This window comes from Hyla sarda, chromosome 6, assembly GCF_029499605.1.
Source record: "Hyla sarda isolate aHylSar1 chromosome 6, aHylSar1.hap1, whole genome shotgun sequence".
NCBI lineage: Eukaryota > Metazoa > Chordata > Amphibia > Anura > Hylidae > Hyla > Hyla sarda.
In genome coordinates, this window is record NC_079194.1 from 149568172 (window position 1) to 149585285 (window position 17114).

Below are 17114 nucleotides of genomic sequence, written 5' to 3' on the forward strand. Positions count from 1 at the left end.
TTCCACGGAGGAATTTACGCTGCGGAAAATCCGCCACAAGCCCCATTGAGGTCAGTAGGGACTGCGGTGGATTTTCCGCAGCGTAAATTCCGCCGCGGAAAATCTGCTATGGACAGCCGAGAAGAGCCCGCCCCTTTCAAATACGCAGCGGAAAACCCGCAAAAACAAAGAGCATGTGAACGCACCCTTAAGGGTGCCAATAATTTTGTCCAGCCCATTTATGGAGTTTGGTGTGACATTATGTCCAATTTGCTTTTTTTCCTCCCTTTTTCGGTTTAGTTCCAATACACACAAAGGGAATAAACATGTGTATAGCAAAACGTGTGTTACTGCAATCCATTTCTGTGAGAAATACTTCATTTTCATGAAAAATTTCCGGGGTGCCAACATTTACGGCCATGACTGTATATAGATATATATGCATGTGTAATTTTAACCCTTTCCTGACCACCCAAATTCTGATTTTTTTGTTCACGTTTTCTTTTATCCCCAGCTCAGCACTCAGCACTGCAGAAAACTGGCTCCATTATTATCTATAGAACTTAGTGACGGGTTAAGCGCCAAGCCGGGAGTGAATCGTGGGGGTCTCAGCACTGACCAAGGAGCTGAGCTGCAGTAACCTAGCATGGACACTACAAAATGGGGGATATTTATCAAAACCTCTGTAGAAGAAGTGGTGCACTTGCCCATATCAGCCAATCAGATTGCTTCTTTTAATTTTAAAATGTGTTGGAAGATAAGAGCCATTTGGCCCATCTAGTCTGGAAAATATTTTTAATACTATGAATAGCCCCTGGCCCTATCCTATATGAAGGATAGCCTTATGCCTATCCCATGCATGCTTAACCCGTACAGGACCTAGGGGGTATGGATACGCCTTCTGTACCTGGGTCTTAAGGACCCAGGGCGTACCTGTACGCCCGTGGGAATTTCGGTCCCCGCCGCGGGCCGGGCGGGGACCGGGCCGGGGTGACTGCTGATATTGATCAGCAGGCACCCCGTGCAAATGCCCAGGGGGGTCATCAGACCCCCCCCCCATGTCGGCAATCGGCGCAAATCGCAAGTGAATTCACACTTGCGATTTGCGCCGATTCCGGGTCATTCGGGTCTATGGTGACCCGGAATAGAAGGGGGATCGCGGGTGTCTAAGACACCCACGATCCCCCTGTAGCCATAGGAGTGAGGTGGCAGAGGTGCCACCCCTCCTATCTCTGCTATTGGTGGTCTAGACGCGACCACCAATAGCAGATTAGGGGCGGGGGGGTTTACTTTCATTTTCCCCGTTCTGCTCACCCACAATAGGCGGGGCAGGATGGGGAAATGACGGGGACCGAACGCCGAAGATCCACTTACCCGTCGGTGGAAGCTGCGGGACCGGATCGGCGGCGGTGATCGGCGCGGGCGGCGATGTCGTGTGGCAGAAGAGGACGGGTCCCTGGATCCGACGGAAGCCGCTAAGTTGCCTAGCAACATCTAGAGGGCTACAGTCTGAGACTGTAGCCCTCCAGATGTTGCAAAACTACAACTCCCAGCATGCCCAGACAGCTGCTGGGCATGGTGGGAGATGCAGTTTTGCAACAGCTGGAGGTCTACAGTTTAGAGACCACTGCACAGTGATCTCTATACTGTAGCACTCTAGATCTTGCAAAACTACAACTCCCAGCATGCCCACATAGCTGTTTGCTGTCTGTGCATGCTGGAATTTGTAGTTTTGCAACATCTGGAGGTCCACAGTTTGGAGATCACAGTGCAGTGGTCTCTATCAGTAGCCCTCCAGATGTTGCAAAACTGCAAATCCCAGCATGCCGAAACAGCTGTCTCGGCATGCTGGGAGTTGTAGTTGCCATCCCTCCAGCTGTTGCATAACTAGATCTCCCAGCATGCCCTTCGGCGATCAGTACATGCTGGGAGTTGTAGTTTTGCAACAGCTATAGGCACACTGGTTGGAAAATACTGAGTTAGGTAACAGAACCTAACTGAAGGTTTTCCAACCAGTGTGCCTCCAGCTGTTGCAAAACTACAACTCCCAGCATGCACGGTCTGTCAGTACATGCTGGGAGTTGTAGTTTTGAAACAGCTGGAGGTTTGCCCCCCCATGTGAACGTACAGGGTACATTCACACGGGCGGGTTTACAGTAAGTTTCCTGCTTCAAGTATGAGCTGCGGCAAACTTTTCGCCGCAGCGCAAATTTCTAGCGGGAAGCTCACTGTAACCCGCCAGTGTGACTGTACCCTAAAAACACTACACTACACTAACACATAATAAAGGGTAAAACACTACACATACACCCCCTTACACTGTCCCCCCAATAAAAATGAAAAATGTATTGTACGGCAGTGTTTCCAAAACGGAGCCTCCAGCTGTTGCAAATCAACAACTCCCAGCATTTCCGGACAGCCACTGACTGTCCAGGCATGGTGGGAGTTTAGCAACAGCTGGAGACACCCTGATTGGGAATCACTGGCGTAGAATACCCCTATGTCCACCCCTATGCAATCCCTAATGTAGTCCTCAAATGTGCATGGCGCTCTCACTTCAGAGCCCTGTTGTATTTCAAGGAAACAGTTTAGGGCCACATATGGGGTATCTCCGTAATCGGGAGAAATTGTGTTACAAATTTTGGGGGGCTTTTTCTCCTTTAACCCCTTATGAAAAGGAAAAGTTGGGGGCTACACCAGCCTGTCAGTGTAAAAAAAAAAATAATTTTACACGAACATGCTGGAGTTGTCCTTTACTTTTTATTTTCACAAGTGTTAAAAGGAAAAAAAGCCCCCCAAAATTTGTAAACCAATTTCTCCTGAGTACAGAAATACCCCATATGTGGGCGTAAAATGCTCTGCGGGCGCATAACAAGGCTCAAGAGTGAGAGCGCACTATGTACATTTGAGGCCTACATTGGTGATGTGCACAGGGGTGGCTGATTGTACAGCAGTTCTGACATAAAAGCAAAAAAATAAATACCCACATATGACCCCATTTTGGAAACTACACCCCTCACGGAAAGTAACAAGGGGTAAAGTAAGCCTTTACACCCCACAGGTGTTTGACGAATTTGGATGGAAAAATGAAAAAAAAAAAAAATTCACAAATGCTGGTGTTACCCAAAATTTTTCATTTTCACAAGGAAACATAGGAAAAAAGCCCCTCAAAATTTGTAACCCCATTTTTTCTGAGTAAGAACATACCCCATATGTGGATGTAAAGTGCTTGGCGGGCGAACTACAATGCTCAGAAGAGAAGGAGCACCATTGGGATTTTGAAGATAAAATTTGTCCGGAATTGAAGGCTACGTGTGTTTACAAAGCCCCCATATAGCCAGAACAATGGAACCCCCCACATATGACCCAATTTTGGAAACTACACCCCTCACGTAATGTAATAAGGGGTGCAGTGAGCATTTACGCCCCACAGGTGTCTGACAGATTTTTGGAACAGTGGTCCGTGAAAATGAAAAATGTAATTTTTCATTTGCACAGCCCACTGTTCCAAAGATCTGTCAAACGCCAGTGGGGTGTAAATACTCACTGCACCACTTATTAAATTCTGTGGGTGGTGTAGTTTCCAAAATGGGGTCACGTGGGGGTCCACTGTTCTGGCACCACGGGGGGGCTTTGTAAACGCACATGGCCCCCGACATCTATTCCAACCAAATTCTGTCTTCAAAAGCTCAATGGCGCTTCTTCTCTTCTGAGCATTGTAGTGCGCCAGCAGATCACTTGATGTCCACACATGGGGTATTTCCATACTCAGAAGAAATGGGGTTACAAATTTTAGGGGTCATTTTCTCCTATTACCCCTTGTAAAAATATAAAATGTGGGGGAAAACCAGCAATTTAGTGAAATTTTTTTTTTTCTCATTTACACATCCGACTTTAGCAAAAAGTCGTCAAACACCTGTGAGGTTTTAAGGCTCACTGTACCCCTTGATGTGTTCCTTGAGGGGTGTAGTTTCTAAAATGGTATGCCATGTGTTTTTTTTTTGCTGTTCTGGCACCATAGGGGCTTCCTAAATGCGACATGCCCCACAAAAACCATTTCACTTTCCAAAATCCCATTGTCGCTCCTTCCCTTCTGAGCCCTCTACTGCGCCCGCCGTACACTTGACATACACATATGAGGTATTTCCTTACTCGAGAGAAATTGGGCTACACATTTTAGGAAGATTTCTCTCCTTTTACCCCTTGTAAAAATTCAAAAACTGGGTCTACAAGAACATGCCAGTGTAAAAAATGAAGATTTTGAATTTTCTCCTTCAATTTGCTGCTATTCCTGTGAAACTCCTAAAGGGTTAACAAACCTTTTGAATGTCATTTTGAATACTTTGGGGGGTGCAGTTTTTATAATGGGGTCATTTTTGGGGTATTTCTAATAAGAAGGCCCTTCAAATCCACTTCAAAACGGAACTGGTCCCTGAAAAATTTTGATTTTGAAAATTTTGTGAAAAATTTGAAAATTGCTGCTGAACTTTGAAGCCCTCTGGTGTCTTCCAAAAGTAAAAACATGTCAACGTTATGATGCAAACATAAAGTAGACATGTTGTATATGTGAATCAATATATAATTTATTTGGAATATTAATTTTCCTTATAAGCAGAGAGCTTCAAAGTTCGAAAAATGCAAAATTTTCAATTTTTTCATAAAATTTTGGAATTTTTCACCAAGAAACGATGCAAGGATCGACAAAATTTTACCACTAACGTAAAGTAGAATATGTCACGAAAAAACAATCTCGGAATCAGAATGAAAGGTAAAAGCATTCCAGAGTTATTAATGCTTAAAGTGACAGTGGTCAGATGTGCAAAAAATGGCCGGGTCCTACAGTGAAAATTGGCTGGGTCCTTAAAGGGTTAAACTCCTTCACTGTATTGGAAGCTACCACTTCTACAGGAAGGTAATTCCATGCAACCACTCTCTCAGTAACGTAATACTTCCTCATATTACTGCATAACCTTTGCTTCTTTAATTTAAAACTATGTCCTCTTGTAGTAGTTTTCTTCTTTTAAATATACTCTCCTCCTCTACCATGTTGATTCCCTCCAGGAACATCAACCCTGTTACAAATCTTTGTGTCATCAGCAACAAGACCAATACCTTACCCTTGAGACCTTCTGCAATATCACTGATAAAGATATTAAACAAAATTGGTCCCAGTACAGATCCCTGAGGTACCCCACTGGTAACAAGACCTTGCTCTGAATATACTCCATTGACTATAACCATCTGTTGTATTTCCCTCAGCCTTTGCCTAATCCATTCAACAATATGGGAGTCCAAGCACAAAGACTTCAGTTTATTGATAAGTCTTCTATGTGGGACAGTGTCAAAAGTCTTACTAAAATCTAGATGTCAACTGCACTTCTACCACCTCCCTGAAGTAAACCCATGTTGTTTTTCATCTTGCAATCCATGGGATTTTAGATGTTACGCAATCCTATCCTTTAGTATGATTTCCATAAATTTCCCTTCTATGATGTCAGGCTTACTGGGCTATAGCTGCCCAAATCCTCCAAACATTTACTAATTTCCAATCTTCTGGGACAACTCCTGTTACCAGCGATTGGTTAAATAAATCTGTAAACGGTTTTGCTAGTAAACCTCCAAGCTCTTTTAATAACATTGGGTGTATCCCAATCAGGCCCATATGACTTATTTGTTTTAACTTTAGACAGCTGACTTAAAACCTACTCCTGTGTAATGACACATGCATCAAAAGATTCATTAGTTCTTCTCCTTTACCTTAATTTAGCTTCTGTAAAATCGGAACAGAAGTATTAATTGAGGCAATTTTACATGCATTCCTTCTTTGTTTTAAATTGAGTTATTCCTTATTTTCATTTATATATCTGAAGAATATATTTCCTTTTTTCTCTTCTGCCTATGCCTCTAAAAAATAAATAATGCAATCTGGTTGCTATAGGCAACTGCATCACGCTTCCTCTATACAGGTTTTGGTCTATCTCCCCAATATACAGATCCAATGCTTCCAGATCCATACAAAAAAAAGGGGGGGTGGCTTAAGGAAATTTTACATGATGTTTAGTAAAATTCTCGCAATTACGCAAAAGAAGGCTGTGAGATTAAATGGGCACTGTCAGATTCAAAAACGTTTTGTATATTGTAATCTTGGCAAAACATTAACCTTTCTAATATACTTCATAAGAAAATGTTATTTCCTTTTCATAAAAATCATGGCTTATAAAATCATGGCTTTGTTCAAGCTGAAGCACAGGCATGTACAAAGTCCAGTAAGTGAGGGTGGGCTAGTACTCCTCTGTGCTCTCTCCTGTCTGATAGGACTCCTCTGTGCTCTCTCCTGTCTGATAGTACTCCTCTGTGCTCTCTCCTGTCTGATAGTACTCCTCTGTGCTCTCTCCTGTCTGATAGTACTCCTCTGTGCTCTCTCTCCTGTCTGATAGAACTCCTCTGTGCTCTCCCCTGTCTGACAGGACTCCTCTGTGCTCTCTCCTGTCTGATAGTACTCCTCTGTGTTCTCTCCTGGGGGGGGCGATCGCGGTGCGGTGGGTGCGGTGCTGGGGGCGGGGCATTATCAGCTTATCGGCAAGGTAATTGGCGATACCGATAATGCCCAAAATCGTGATTATCGGTCGATCCCTACTGGAAACCTCTTTACCATACAGTGTAGAACCTTACCCCATCCCCCATTATGAAAATCCTGTAACCCTTTTAAGACGTTTGTTAGAAGAGAGTGCAGACTCACATGATCAAGGAAACAGGACAGGAAACGGTTAATGGTGTAATAGGTTTTTATCCTTTGCTGTAACATTGGGTTCTTATTGTTGCCTCCTTTTGCAGTATTGGGAGCCTGAAACAAAGAGAGGCAAAATATTTTGCTGTGTTTATTAGGGAGGACCCATTACCTGACCACTACTGGATCTACAGTAAAATAATTTTAGCCTTGCATTAAATGATTAAAAAATTCCAAGATTCTGGCACAGAACTAACATAATCTAAATTACTAGATGTTCAGAAGAAGAAGTAGAGTAGCCCCCAAAATTGTCTAACAAACATACATACGACAAACTGGACAACTCATTTAAATATTAATTTGTAGAGCAATAACACAATTGTTCACCCAAACTTCTATAATGCTGCTATTCACTTATATGGCAGAGCTTCCCAAGGGCTCCAGGTATAAGGGCCCAGTGGCACCTATCTATAAAACACAAATTGTTCCTTACTTCAAACAACGGCTGCAAGATCTTCTCATACTGCTCCCGGACCCGCTCACTCAATAACACCTCAAATGTCTGAAGGTCAGAGCTGGGCTCTAATCCTCTCAAGGGACACAAGTTTTCCTGCACAAGAGAAAAAAAACTGCTTTAACAAAAGAATAACATTTGTGTTGTTATTATTAACCTAATAACCAAATATAAGATTGTGTAACCCGTAGCAACCAACCGGACATATATTGTGCAATGTAGGGGATCTGCAGGATAATCAAAGCACGACAGGCAGTTTGTAAACAGCTAACACAATATTTTCTCCAGACTAGAACATTACTTTGTTTGGAATATGACTGCACTTGCCTCCTCTTTGCGCAGGTTGTCCAGCATGGTCTCCATACTAACATCCGCCAGCCCATGAACTGACCTTCCGTGAATATAATATCCATAACACTTGTGAGTCAGGATGAAAACAGATACCTGCCGGAATATTAACAAATTATTAAAATATCCTCCTCCCCAGATGATTATTATAATCCTGTGGTAATAATTGATTCCAAATATTAAATGTACATTTATGAGGTATAAAAGAATTTGTAAAGGGGTTTTCCAAGACTTTTATATTGATGGCCTATTTGTAGGATAGGCTAAAAATATCAGTTTGGTGCAATTTGGGGTGGTCATTCCTAAGACTTATACAGCTAGCATTGAATACAGTGGAAAGCTGTCTATATATTTAGCTTACTGGTAGCTGCAGGAATCCAGAATAATATAATTATTCAAATCATAAAAACAGAGCCTCTTATCTAAAATAAATCGGCACATGGTTATGGACATAAACATTAAATCACAATAAAGGTGGGGGACAACTGGCAGAGCTTGTTTTGCTTATGGGCAGTGACGCAAAACGGCTAATAAAGAACTCACATTGCTGAGAGAACACAAATCCACAAATTGTTTAATTTTATCCTCAAAGAATCTTTCATAAATGATGATGAAGAATAGAACCTTGAATGAATAAAGAAAGAGAGATAAATTACTGACCCCATACTGCACTATATCCCAATTATTCTATCCCACAATGCAATTCTTACTGACCTGCACGATACCAACAGCCAGCCACATGGAAGCAGACATTCCAAATCTCAGAATCACACTCATTGGGGCCTGATAGCTCCCAGCAGATGGGTTCAGGTCCAGGTTCAGATCCTTTGTGGCAATGTTTTTGAGGCCAACAACCTAAGGATGTTTAAAAAAAAAAAAAAAATCACCAAACTTAAAATTTTTAATACATTGTTCCTTATGTAATTATAAGACACTTTGCTATTTACTTGCTGTTAAAATTCTCAACCTTTATATGTTTTTAATGTGATTGAAAAAATGGCCACTAGGTGGCTCTGTTCTGTTCCCTGTGCAAGTCAAACAGTTTGGTCCCCTCCCAGGCTGGCAGAAGACCAAACTCAGAAAGTGTGTGCAGGGCATGGCGAGGCACAGCTCTTACAGGCTCCAGTGATGTTGCCTCTCCTGGGGAAAGCCCACTTTCTCCTGCCGGGAGCTCACACAATGGGAGAGATTTATCAAAACCTGTGCAGAGGGAAACCTGCCCAGTTGCCCATAGCAACCAATCAGCTCACTTCTTTCATTTTTAGGTAGGCCTGTGAAAATGAAAGAAGAGATCTGATTGGTTGCTATGGGCAACTGGCCAAGTTTTCCTCAGCACAGGTTTTGATAAATCTCCCCCCACTGTGAGTGAAGGGAAAGGTATGAAATAGAGCTTTTTAAAGCTCAGAATTTTTTTTAAGGGCAGAAAGGGTGTTAGGAGTAGTTAGGAAATACAATCTGAGTTTAGAAAATATGGTTTGATGGCAGGTACTCTTTAAAAGAAAACAATAGATTTTTTTCTGACTTTAACCCCTTAACGGCATAGGACATAAATGAACGTCCTGATGTCCTGTTATTTGACGCACCAGGACGTACATTTACATCCTATACATGACGCGAGCACCGGAATGGTGCTTGCATCATGTGCGGCAGGTGCTGGCTTCTATCAGCAGCCAGGGACCTGCTGGTAATGGCAGACATAAGCGATCGCACTGATGTCTGCCATTAACCCCTCAGATGACGTGATCAATACAGATCCCGACATCTGCAACAGTGTGGCACTTAAATTGGATGATTGAATCGCCCGCAGAATTGCCGCGGGGATCCGATCATCCAGCATGGCGGCCGGAGGTCCCCTTACCTGCCTCTTGCCGGTAAAAATTATTTTTAAAAAGGAAATTTTTTGGTACTCACCGTAATATCTCTTTCTCGTAGCCTTCATTGGGGGACACCTTACTGATGGGTATATTTTCTTGCTACTAGGAGGCGCTGACACTAGGAAAAAAGTCGTCTCCTCCCTGGCAGGATATACCTGCCCACTGGAAGTGAGGTAACCAGTTTTGTCACAAAGCAGAAAGGAGAAGCCAACCAAGAACATGTCTGAAGGACCCTAGAAAAGAATCTCGGATAAAAAAAAAAAAACAACAACCGGATTGGATCATCCGGACGAAGAGTAAAGAAATGGGTGGGTGCGGTGTCCCCCAATGAAGGCTACGAGAAAGAGATTTTACGGTGAGTACAAAAAAAAAATCACCTTTTCTCGGTCGCTCTTCATTAGGGGACACCTTACTGATGGGACGTACCAAAGCAGTCCCCTAGGGTGGGAAAAACAACCACCAGAGAAAAGTGATCAGTCCAGAGACTGAACTCGCGTGTCCACAAGGCCTGTGGATGAGCCCCCAGGCCAGAAACAAACTAGGCCCTGCAATTGGGCTCCCGGAAGATCCCCCGTCCACGGGCCATATAATGAGACCAGAAGGTCTGGTGCATGAGAACAATGACCTGAACAGCTGCAGATCCAAAAACCCCTGTCCCAGGCGTCGACCACGAGTACCTGCAAAGCGGCAGTAGCTGGGCTGGTGTAATGCGGATGACCTGAACACTCCCTAACTCAGGAGGACATGAACCCTGAAGGAAAACACCATGAAAAGGGAGCATCCCGGGTACCGGAGAGACCGACATGGAAACTAGAGATGTCTAATGCACCCGGAAGACGAACCCGTAAATCAAAAGACCCCGAAAAGGAACATCCCAGAACACTGGAGCGGCCAAAATGGGAGTTGGAGGTTCCTGAATCACCTGGAAGACTCATACGTGAAGAGTAAGGAAAACAGATGTCCGTGAAAACTCAACAGACGACTCAAGGGGCAGAAGAGTCGCCTGAAAGGAAGGCACGCCACAGCAGCCTAGGATAGGACTAACCAGTCTAGGATTCCAGAGGTCCGAGCTGACCAGAGCACGCCAAAGAAAAGTCCCACGGAACGGGAACGGAGGGGGAAACAAAAGAGGACCCAGCCAGGGCTCTCAGGTACTGGGCACAGGAAGGTAACTCCAGAAAACTACGGTGACAGTGCAGTACAACTAACACAGACAAAGGGGAAGGATGAACACGCCCTTCCAGGGAGATTGCACAAAGGGATGAGAAGAGCAACGGCAGGACCCGAACAACAGACGGTGGCTAGACCAGCTGTCGCCGGCCATACAAGATAACAAACTCCTCCAACAGAGGAGAGAGTCAAGGCCGCGTGAACACTGCAACCGTAGGAAGGGGAACAGAGTGATGCTGCTGTGGCTGAAAAAGTCCCGAAGGCTTCAGAAAAAACCCACACCTGATCCCCTAATGGTGCCACAAACCAAGACTGAAGGCGCAGAATCAAGAGAAGAAGAGTGTATGTGGAGCAGGAATCATGCAGACACCGTTGGACTGTACAGGTAGAACAAGGTCCCATGTACCCACCGGGACCCGTTTTGCGGAAGGTCACCTGGAAAGAGAGACCTGGTGGATTAGAAAAGCATGCAGACACAGTCTGGTTATGTGGCATAGGGACCACGGCCACGCCGGGTCACGCATACGGAAACACAGTGAAGTGAAATACCAGCCTTCAAACAGAATAGCAGGCATGCAGAGAGGGACCTGGTAAGTAGGGAACCCTACAAACCAGCATGTGGTGCATTGTAGAAGGCCCACAGAGCCACCCGAGGAGACCCACTCGGAACTACACCTTGGCAGTGGGCTAACTGAACCACCGTCAACGGTGTGGAAGAGTATGGTAGGTGACCCGACATAGAAGTAGGTGATGCGGAACAGTCTGGGCAAACCGGAATAGGATTCCTGAGCGCACAGGGTCCCTCCATACAACCACCCACAAAAGGCGGGGAACGGGAGTGCGGCCCATCCAACAGGCGATCTGGTGGTGTAGAAGACCCAACAGACGAAGGACTGTCTGACTAGCATCCATCCCGTGTAACTATAGAGACCCTCCTCCAGATCCCTCACCCAGCAGTGGGGTACGGGAACCTGGCTATGTCCACAGCAGTCCCGAGATCAAATACCGAAGGCATATAACAGCCTGGTTAACAAGAACATCTCCAGGTGCTCGCGAAAAGGATACAGGCAAAATAACAGTACCCTTTTGTCATAGGCGGGAGAGCGGGGAGGCCTGGGAGACATGGATAGAAATGCTTGGTCAGTTCTACGTGTACCACGCACAGAAGTGGGGCACCAGAACTCCAGCCGCAGATACAGCAGCTGATGATAGGTGATGTAGGAAACCATGCATACCACTGTCTGGCATACTGGTACGGGTCCATAGCAGACAACAAGTCCTTCCGATGGGCACGACAGTGGTGAGGTATCGGAACTGTAGCCGCAGCTACATTAGCCGTGTGGTGTGTGACAGGCGGTGTAGGAAACCATGCAGACCACTGTCTGGCGTACTGGTACGCGACCATAGTAGCCAATGGGTAACTCCATCGGGCATCTCGCACAGTAGTGAGGTACCGGAACTCCAGCCGCAGATACATCAGCCGATTGATGTGTGACAGGCGGCAGCGGAATCATGCAGACCACTGTCTGACTGAGGACAACAAGTCATGCCGTTGAGCACCTCGCAGTAGAGAGATACCGGAACTCCACCCGCAGCTACATCAGCCGTGTGATAGGCAATGTAGGAGCCACGCAGACCACTATCTGGCTCACTGGTATGGGTCCATAGTAGACAACTGTCACTCCATCGGACACCTCGCTCCATAGTGAGGTACCGGAACTCCAGTCGCAGATATATTGGCCGTGTGATGTGTGACAGGCGGCAGAGGAAACCATGCAGACCACTGTCTAGCTTACTGATATGGGTCCATAGTAGACAACGGGTCACTCCATCGGACACCTCACTAAGTAGTGAGGTACCGGAACTCCAGCCGCAGATACAACAGCCGTGTGATGTGTGGCAGGGGACAGAGGAACCATGCAGACCACCGTCTGGCTTATTGGTATGGGTCCATAGTAGACAACGGGTCACTCCATCAGACACTTCGCTCAGTAGTGAGGTACCGGAACTCCAGCCGCAGATACAACAGCTGTGTGATGAGAGAAAGGCGGCAGGCATCCTATGGATGCAGGAATACTCCCATGAAGACCCTCTGCTGAATGTCAGGATCCAGAGCACTAGCCGCGGATGCGGTAGCCTGTGGAGAAGGGAATCATTAAGCATGACCTGCCAAGAACACCCCTAGGATGGGTGGCCGGCAGACCTAACAGAAGCAGAATCTCAAAAAAACCTGAGCGTCTGACAGTAACGCAAAAGGGCTTGCACATTTAAGAGCAGAGTGCTTGAATATATCCCCCGACAGTATCCAAAGAAAACAGGAAGCCCCGGCAACAACCCGCCACGGCGGTTTGCATATGCTCCATGTCCATGAGCAGCGATGCAGGAATAGGGATGCTTCAAGCGAGTGCAAGAAAAGTATGGGCCACAAAGGGGTGCAGAACACCCTGGAGCGCACTCCCCTCCAACCCCCCCGCCAGTTAGAAGCTGTAGCCGAAGCTGCATGATTAAAAGTGACATAATATGCTCGATCGTTGTGGGGGGGGTTAGAGGGGGGTTGTATACTTGAAGACTTCGACCAGCTAGGGCCACCTGCCTTAGGCCAGCCTGGCAAACAGGGGAAAATGGGGGCCCCGGACCCAGGGTACACCGCCAGGTGCTGGTTGTTGGCAAGGAGGGGTTAACGTGCCATGCGGCAATGCACCGTGCCCCTAGCTCGCAGGTGGGGGATCAGGCAGCGCCATGCTCCAGTCAACCCTCGCTAGAAAAAACAACAAAGGAGAGAAAAACTTCAGACTGAAACTAGGAAAAAAACAAAGTTTTTGCCTCCTGCTGACAATAGCTAAAACTGGTTACCTCACTTCCAGTGGGCGGGTATATCCTGCCAGGGAGGAGCCGACTTTTTCCTAGTGTCAGCGCCTCCTAGTGGCAAGAGCATATACCCATCAGTAAGGTGTCCCCCAATGAAGAGCAACCGAGAAATCCACTCCTCCAATAAAAATATATATCGTCCCTTTTTCCTATTTTACCCCCAAAAAGTGTAAAAAAAAATTAATAACATATTTGGCATGCGTAAATGTCCGAACTATCAAAATATAATGTTAATGATCCCGTACGGTGAACAGTGTAAATGTAAAAAAAAAAAAAAAAAAAAAAAAGTCCAAAATTGATGCTTTATCACATTTCATTCCCAAAAAAATGAATTAAAAATTATTAAAAAGTTTCATATACGCAAATGTGGTATTGATAAAAAGTACAGATCACGGCGCAAAAAATAAGCCCTCAAACAGCGTATACGGAAAAATGAGAAGGTTTTAGGTCGTCAAAAAAGAGGGATTTTAACCCCTTAACCCCTTAAGGACTCAGGGTTTTTCCGTTTTTGCACTTTCGTTTTTTCCTCCTTACCTTTAAAAAATCATAACCCTTTAAATTTTCCACCTAAAAATCCATATTATGGCTTATTTTTTGCGTCGCCAATTCTACTTTGCAGTGACATTAGTCATTTTACCCAAAAATGCACGGCGAAACGGAAAAAAAAATCATTGTGCGACAAAATCGAAAAAAACCCGCCATTTTGTAACTTTTGGGGGCTTCCGTTTCTACGCAGTGCATATTTCGGTAAAAATTACACCTTATCATTATTCTGTAGGTCCATACGGTTAAAATGATACCCTACTTATATAGGTTTGATTTTGTCGCACTTCTGGAAAAAATCATAACTACATGCAGGAAAATTTATACGTTTAAAAATGTCATCTTCTGACCCCTATAACTTTTTTATTTTTCCACGTACGGGGCGGTATGAGGACTCATTTTTTGTGCCGTGATCTGAAGTTTTTATTGGTATGATTTTTGTTTTGATCTGACTTTTTGATCACTTTTTATTCATTTTTTAATGTTATAAAAAGTTACAAAAATACGCTTTTTTGGACTTTGGAATTTTTTTGCGCGTACGCCATTGACCGTACGGCTTAATTAATGATATATTTTTATAGTTCGGACATTTACGCACGCGGCGATACCACATATGTTTATTTATTTTTTTTTTTACACTGTTTTATTTTTCTTATGGGAAAAGGGGGGTGATTCAAACTTTTATTAGGGAAGGGGTTAAATGACCTTTATTAACACTTTTTTTTTGCAGTGTTATAGGTCCCATAGTGACCTATAACACTGCACACACTGATCTTTCATCCTGATCACAGGCGTGTATTAACACGCCTGTGATCAGCATTATCGACGCTTGACTGCTCCTGCCTGGATCTCAGGCACGGAGCAGTCATTCGTCGATCGGACACCAGGGAGGCAGGTAAGAGCCCTCCCGGTGTCCGATCAGCTGTTCGGGACGCCGCGATTTCACCGCGGCGGTCCCGAACAGCCCGACTGAGCAGCCGGGATACTTTCAGTTTCACTTTAGAAGCGGCGGTCAGCTTTGACCGCCGCTTCTAAAGGGTTAATACCGCACATCGCCGCGATCGGCGATGTGTGGTATTAGCCGCGGGTCCCGGCCGTTGATTAGCGCCGGGACCCAGGCGATATGATGCGGGATCGCGGTGCGATCCCGCTTCATATCGCGGGAGCCGGCGCAGGACGTAAATATACGTCCTGCGTCGTTAAGGGGTTAAAGACCGGGGTTTTTTCCGTTTTTGCATTTTCGTTTTTTGCTCCTTGCCTTTAAAAAATCATAACTCTTTCAATTTTGCACCTAAAAATCCATATGATGGCTTATTTTTTGCGCCACCAATTCTACTTTGTAATGACGTCAGTCATTTTGCCCAAAAATCTATGGTGAAACGGAAAAAAAAATCATTGTGCGACAAAATTGAAAAAAAAAATGCTGTTTGGTACCTTTTGGGGGCTTCCGTTTCTACGTAGTACATTTTTCGGTAAAAATGACACCTTATCTTTATTCTGTAGGTCCATACGATTAAAATGATACCCTACTTATATAGGTTTGATTTTGTCGGACTTCTGGAAAAAATCATAACTACATGCAGGAAAATTAATACGTTTAAAATTGTCATCTTCTGACCCCTATAACTTTTTTATTTTTCAGTGTATGGGGCGGTATGAGGGCTCATTTTTTGCGCCGTGATCTGAAGTTTTTAACGGTACCATTTTTGCATTGATAGGACTTATTGATCGCTTTTTATTCATTTTTAAATTATATAAAAAGTGACCAAAAATGCACTATTTTGGACTTTGGAATTTTTTTGCGCGCACGCCATTGACTGAGCGGTTTAATTAATGATATATTTTTATAATTCGGACATTTCCGCACGCGGTGATACCATATATGTTTATTTTTATTTTTATTTACACTGTGTTTTTTTTTTATTGGAAAGGGGGGTGATTCAAACTTTTAATAGGGGAGGAGTTAAATGATGTTTATTCACTTTTTTTTGCAGTGTTATAGGTCCCATAGGGACCTATAACACTGCACACACTGATCTCCCAATCTGATCACTGGTTTCTCATAAGAAACCAGTGATCAACGATTCTGCCGCATGACTGCTCATGCCTGGATCTCAGGCACTGAGCAGTCATTCGGCGATTGGACAGCGAGGAGGCAGGTAGGGGCCCTCCCGCTGTCCTGTCAGCTGTTCGGGATGCCGGGATTAGCCGCGGCTATCCCGAACAGCCCGACTGAGCTAGCTGGCCACTTTCGGTTTCACTTTTAGCTGCGCGGCTCAGCTCTGAGCGCGCGGCTAAAGGGTTAATAGCGTGCGGCGCCTATTAGAGGCAGGTCCCGGCTTCACTATGACGCCGGGCCCGCCGTGATATGACGCGGGGTTACTGTGTAACCCCCGCGTTATATCAGGAGAGGGGTTAAATATATTAATTTGGTTAAAAAGTTTGAGATTTTTTAAAAGCAGTACAATAATAGAAAAGTATGTAGTCATGGGTATCATTTTAATCGTATTGACCCACAGAATAAAAAAAACATTTTTACCATAAAGTGTACAGCGTGAAAACAAAACCTTCCAAAATTAGCAAAATTGCATAAAAAAAAAAAAAAAGTGGGGGGCAGCGGTTTCTGGCCAGAGGATAGGCGGGGTGGGGGGGGGGTGTTTTAGTGGTGGTGGTGGTTTGACTCAGGAGGACCCCAGGACAGGCCAGGGGAGAGAAGCGGGCGGTGGCGGTGGTCTCTGGCCCCGCAAAATCCGCTGGAGTTCATTGATTTAAAGCGCCCGCTTAAAATCATTGAACTGCAGCAGCTTCTGCGGGGCCGGGAGGGGGGAGAAATAGCCGATAACTCTTTTATATTTCCATCCACAGACTCATATGAGGGCTTGTTTTTTGTGTGACCAATTGTACTTTGTAATGACACCTCTCATTTTACCATAAAATGTACGGCGACCCCAAAACATTTTTTTTAGTGAGAAAATTTAATTGAAAACCACAATTTTGCTAATTTTGGAGGGTTACGTTTTTCACACTGTACACTTTGCTGTAAAAATGACATGTTTTCTTTATTCAATACGATTAAAATGATCCCCATCTT

The 17114-nt window shown here is 44.7% G+C and overlaps 1 protein-coding gene across 5 annotated transcripts in view; it reads right to left on the reverse strand.

Annotated features, from left to right (window-relative positions):
- The window catches only part of LOC130276328 (meckelin-like), an 85495-nt gene that overhangs the window by 14562 nt on the left and 53819 nt on the right, over positions 1-17114 (reverse strand). For all 5 annotated transcript variants that reach the window (XR_008845086.1, XM_056525528.1, XM_056525526.1 and 2 more), the window contains 5 exons: positions 8283-8423; positions 8112-8192; positions 7548-7664; positions 7200-7316; positions 6719-6823 (listed from right to left, as the gene is read on the reverse strand). Coding sequence is in view for 4 of the 5 variants with exons in the window: in XM_056525528.1 (XP_056381503.1) it covers positions 6719-6823; positions 7200-7316; positions 7548-7664; positions 8112-8192; positions 8283-8423 (561 nt within the window). In the remaining variant the exon portion in view is untranslated. The remainder of the gene's footprint in view (positions 1-6718; positions 6824-7199; positions 7317-7547; positions 7665-8111; positions 8193-8282; positions 8424-17114) is intronic.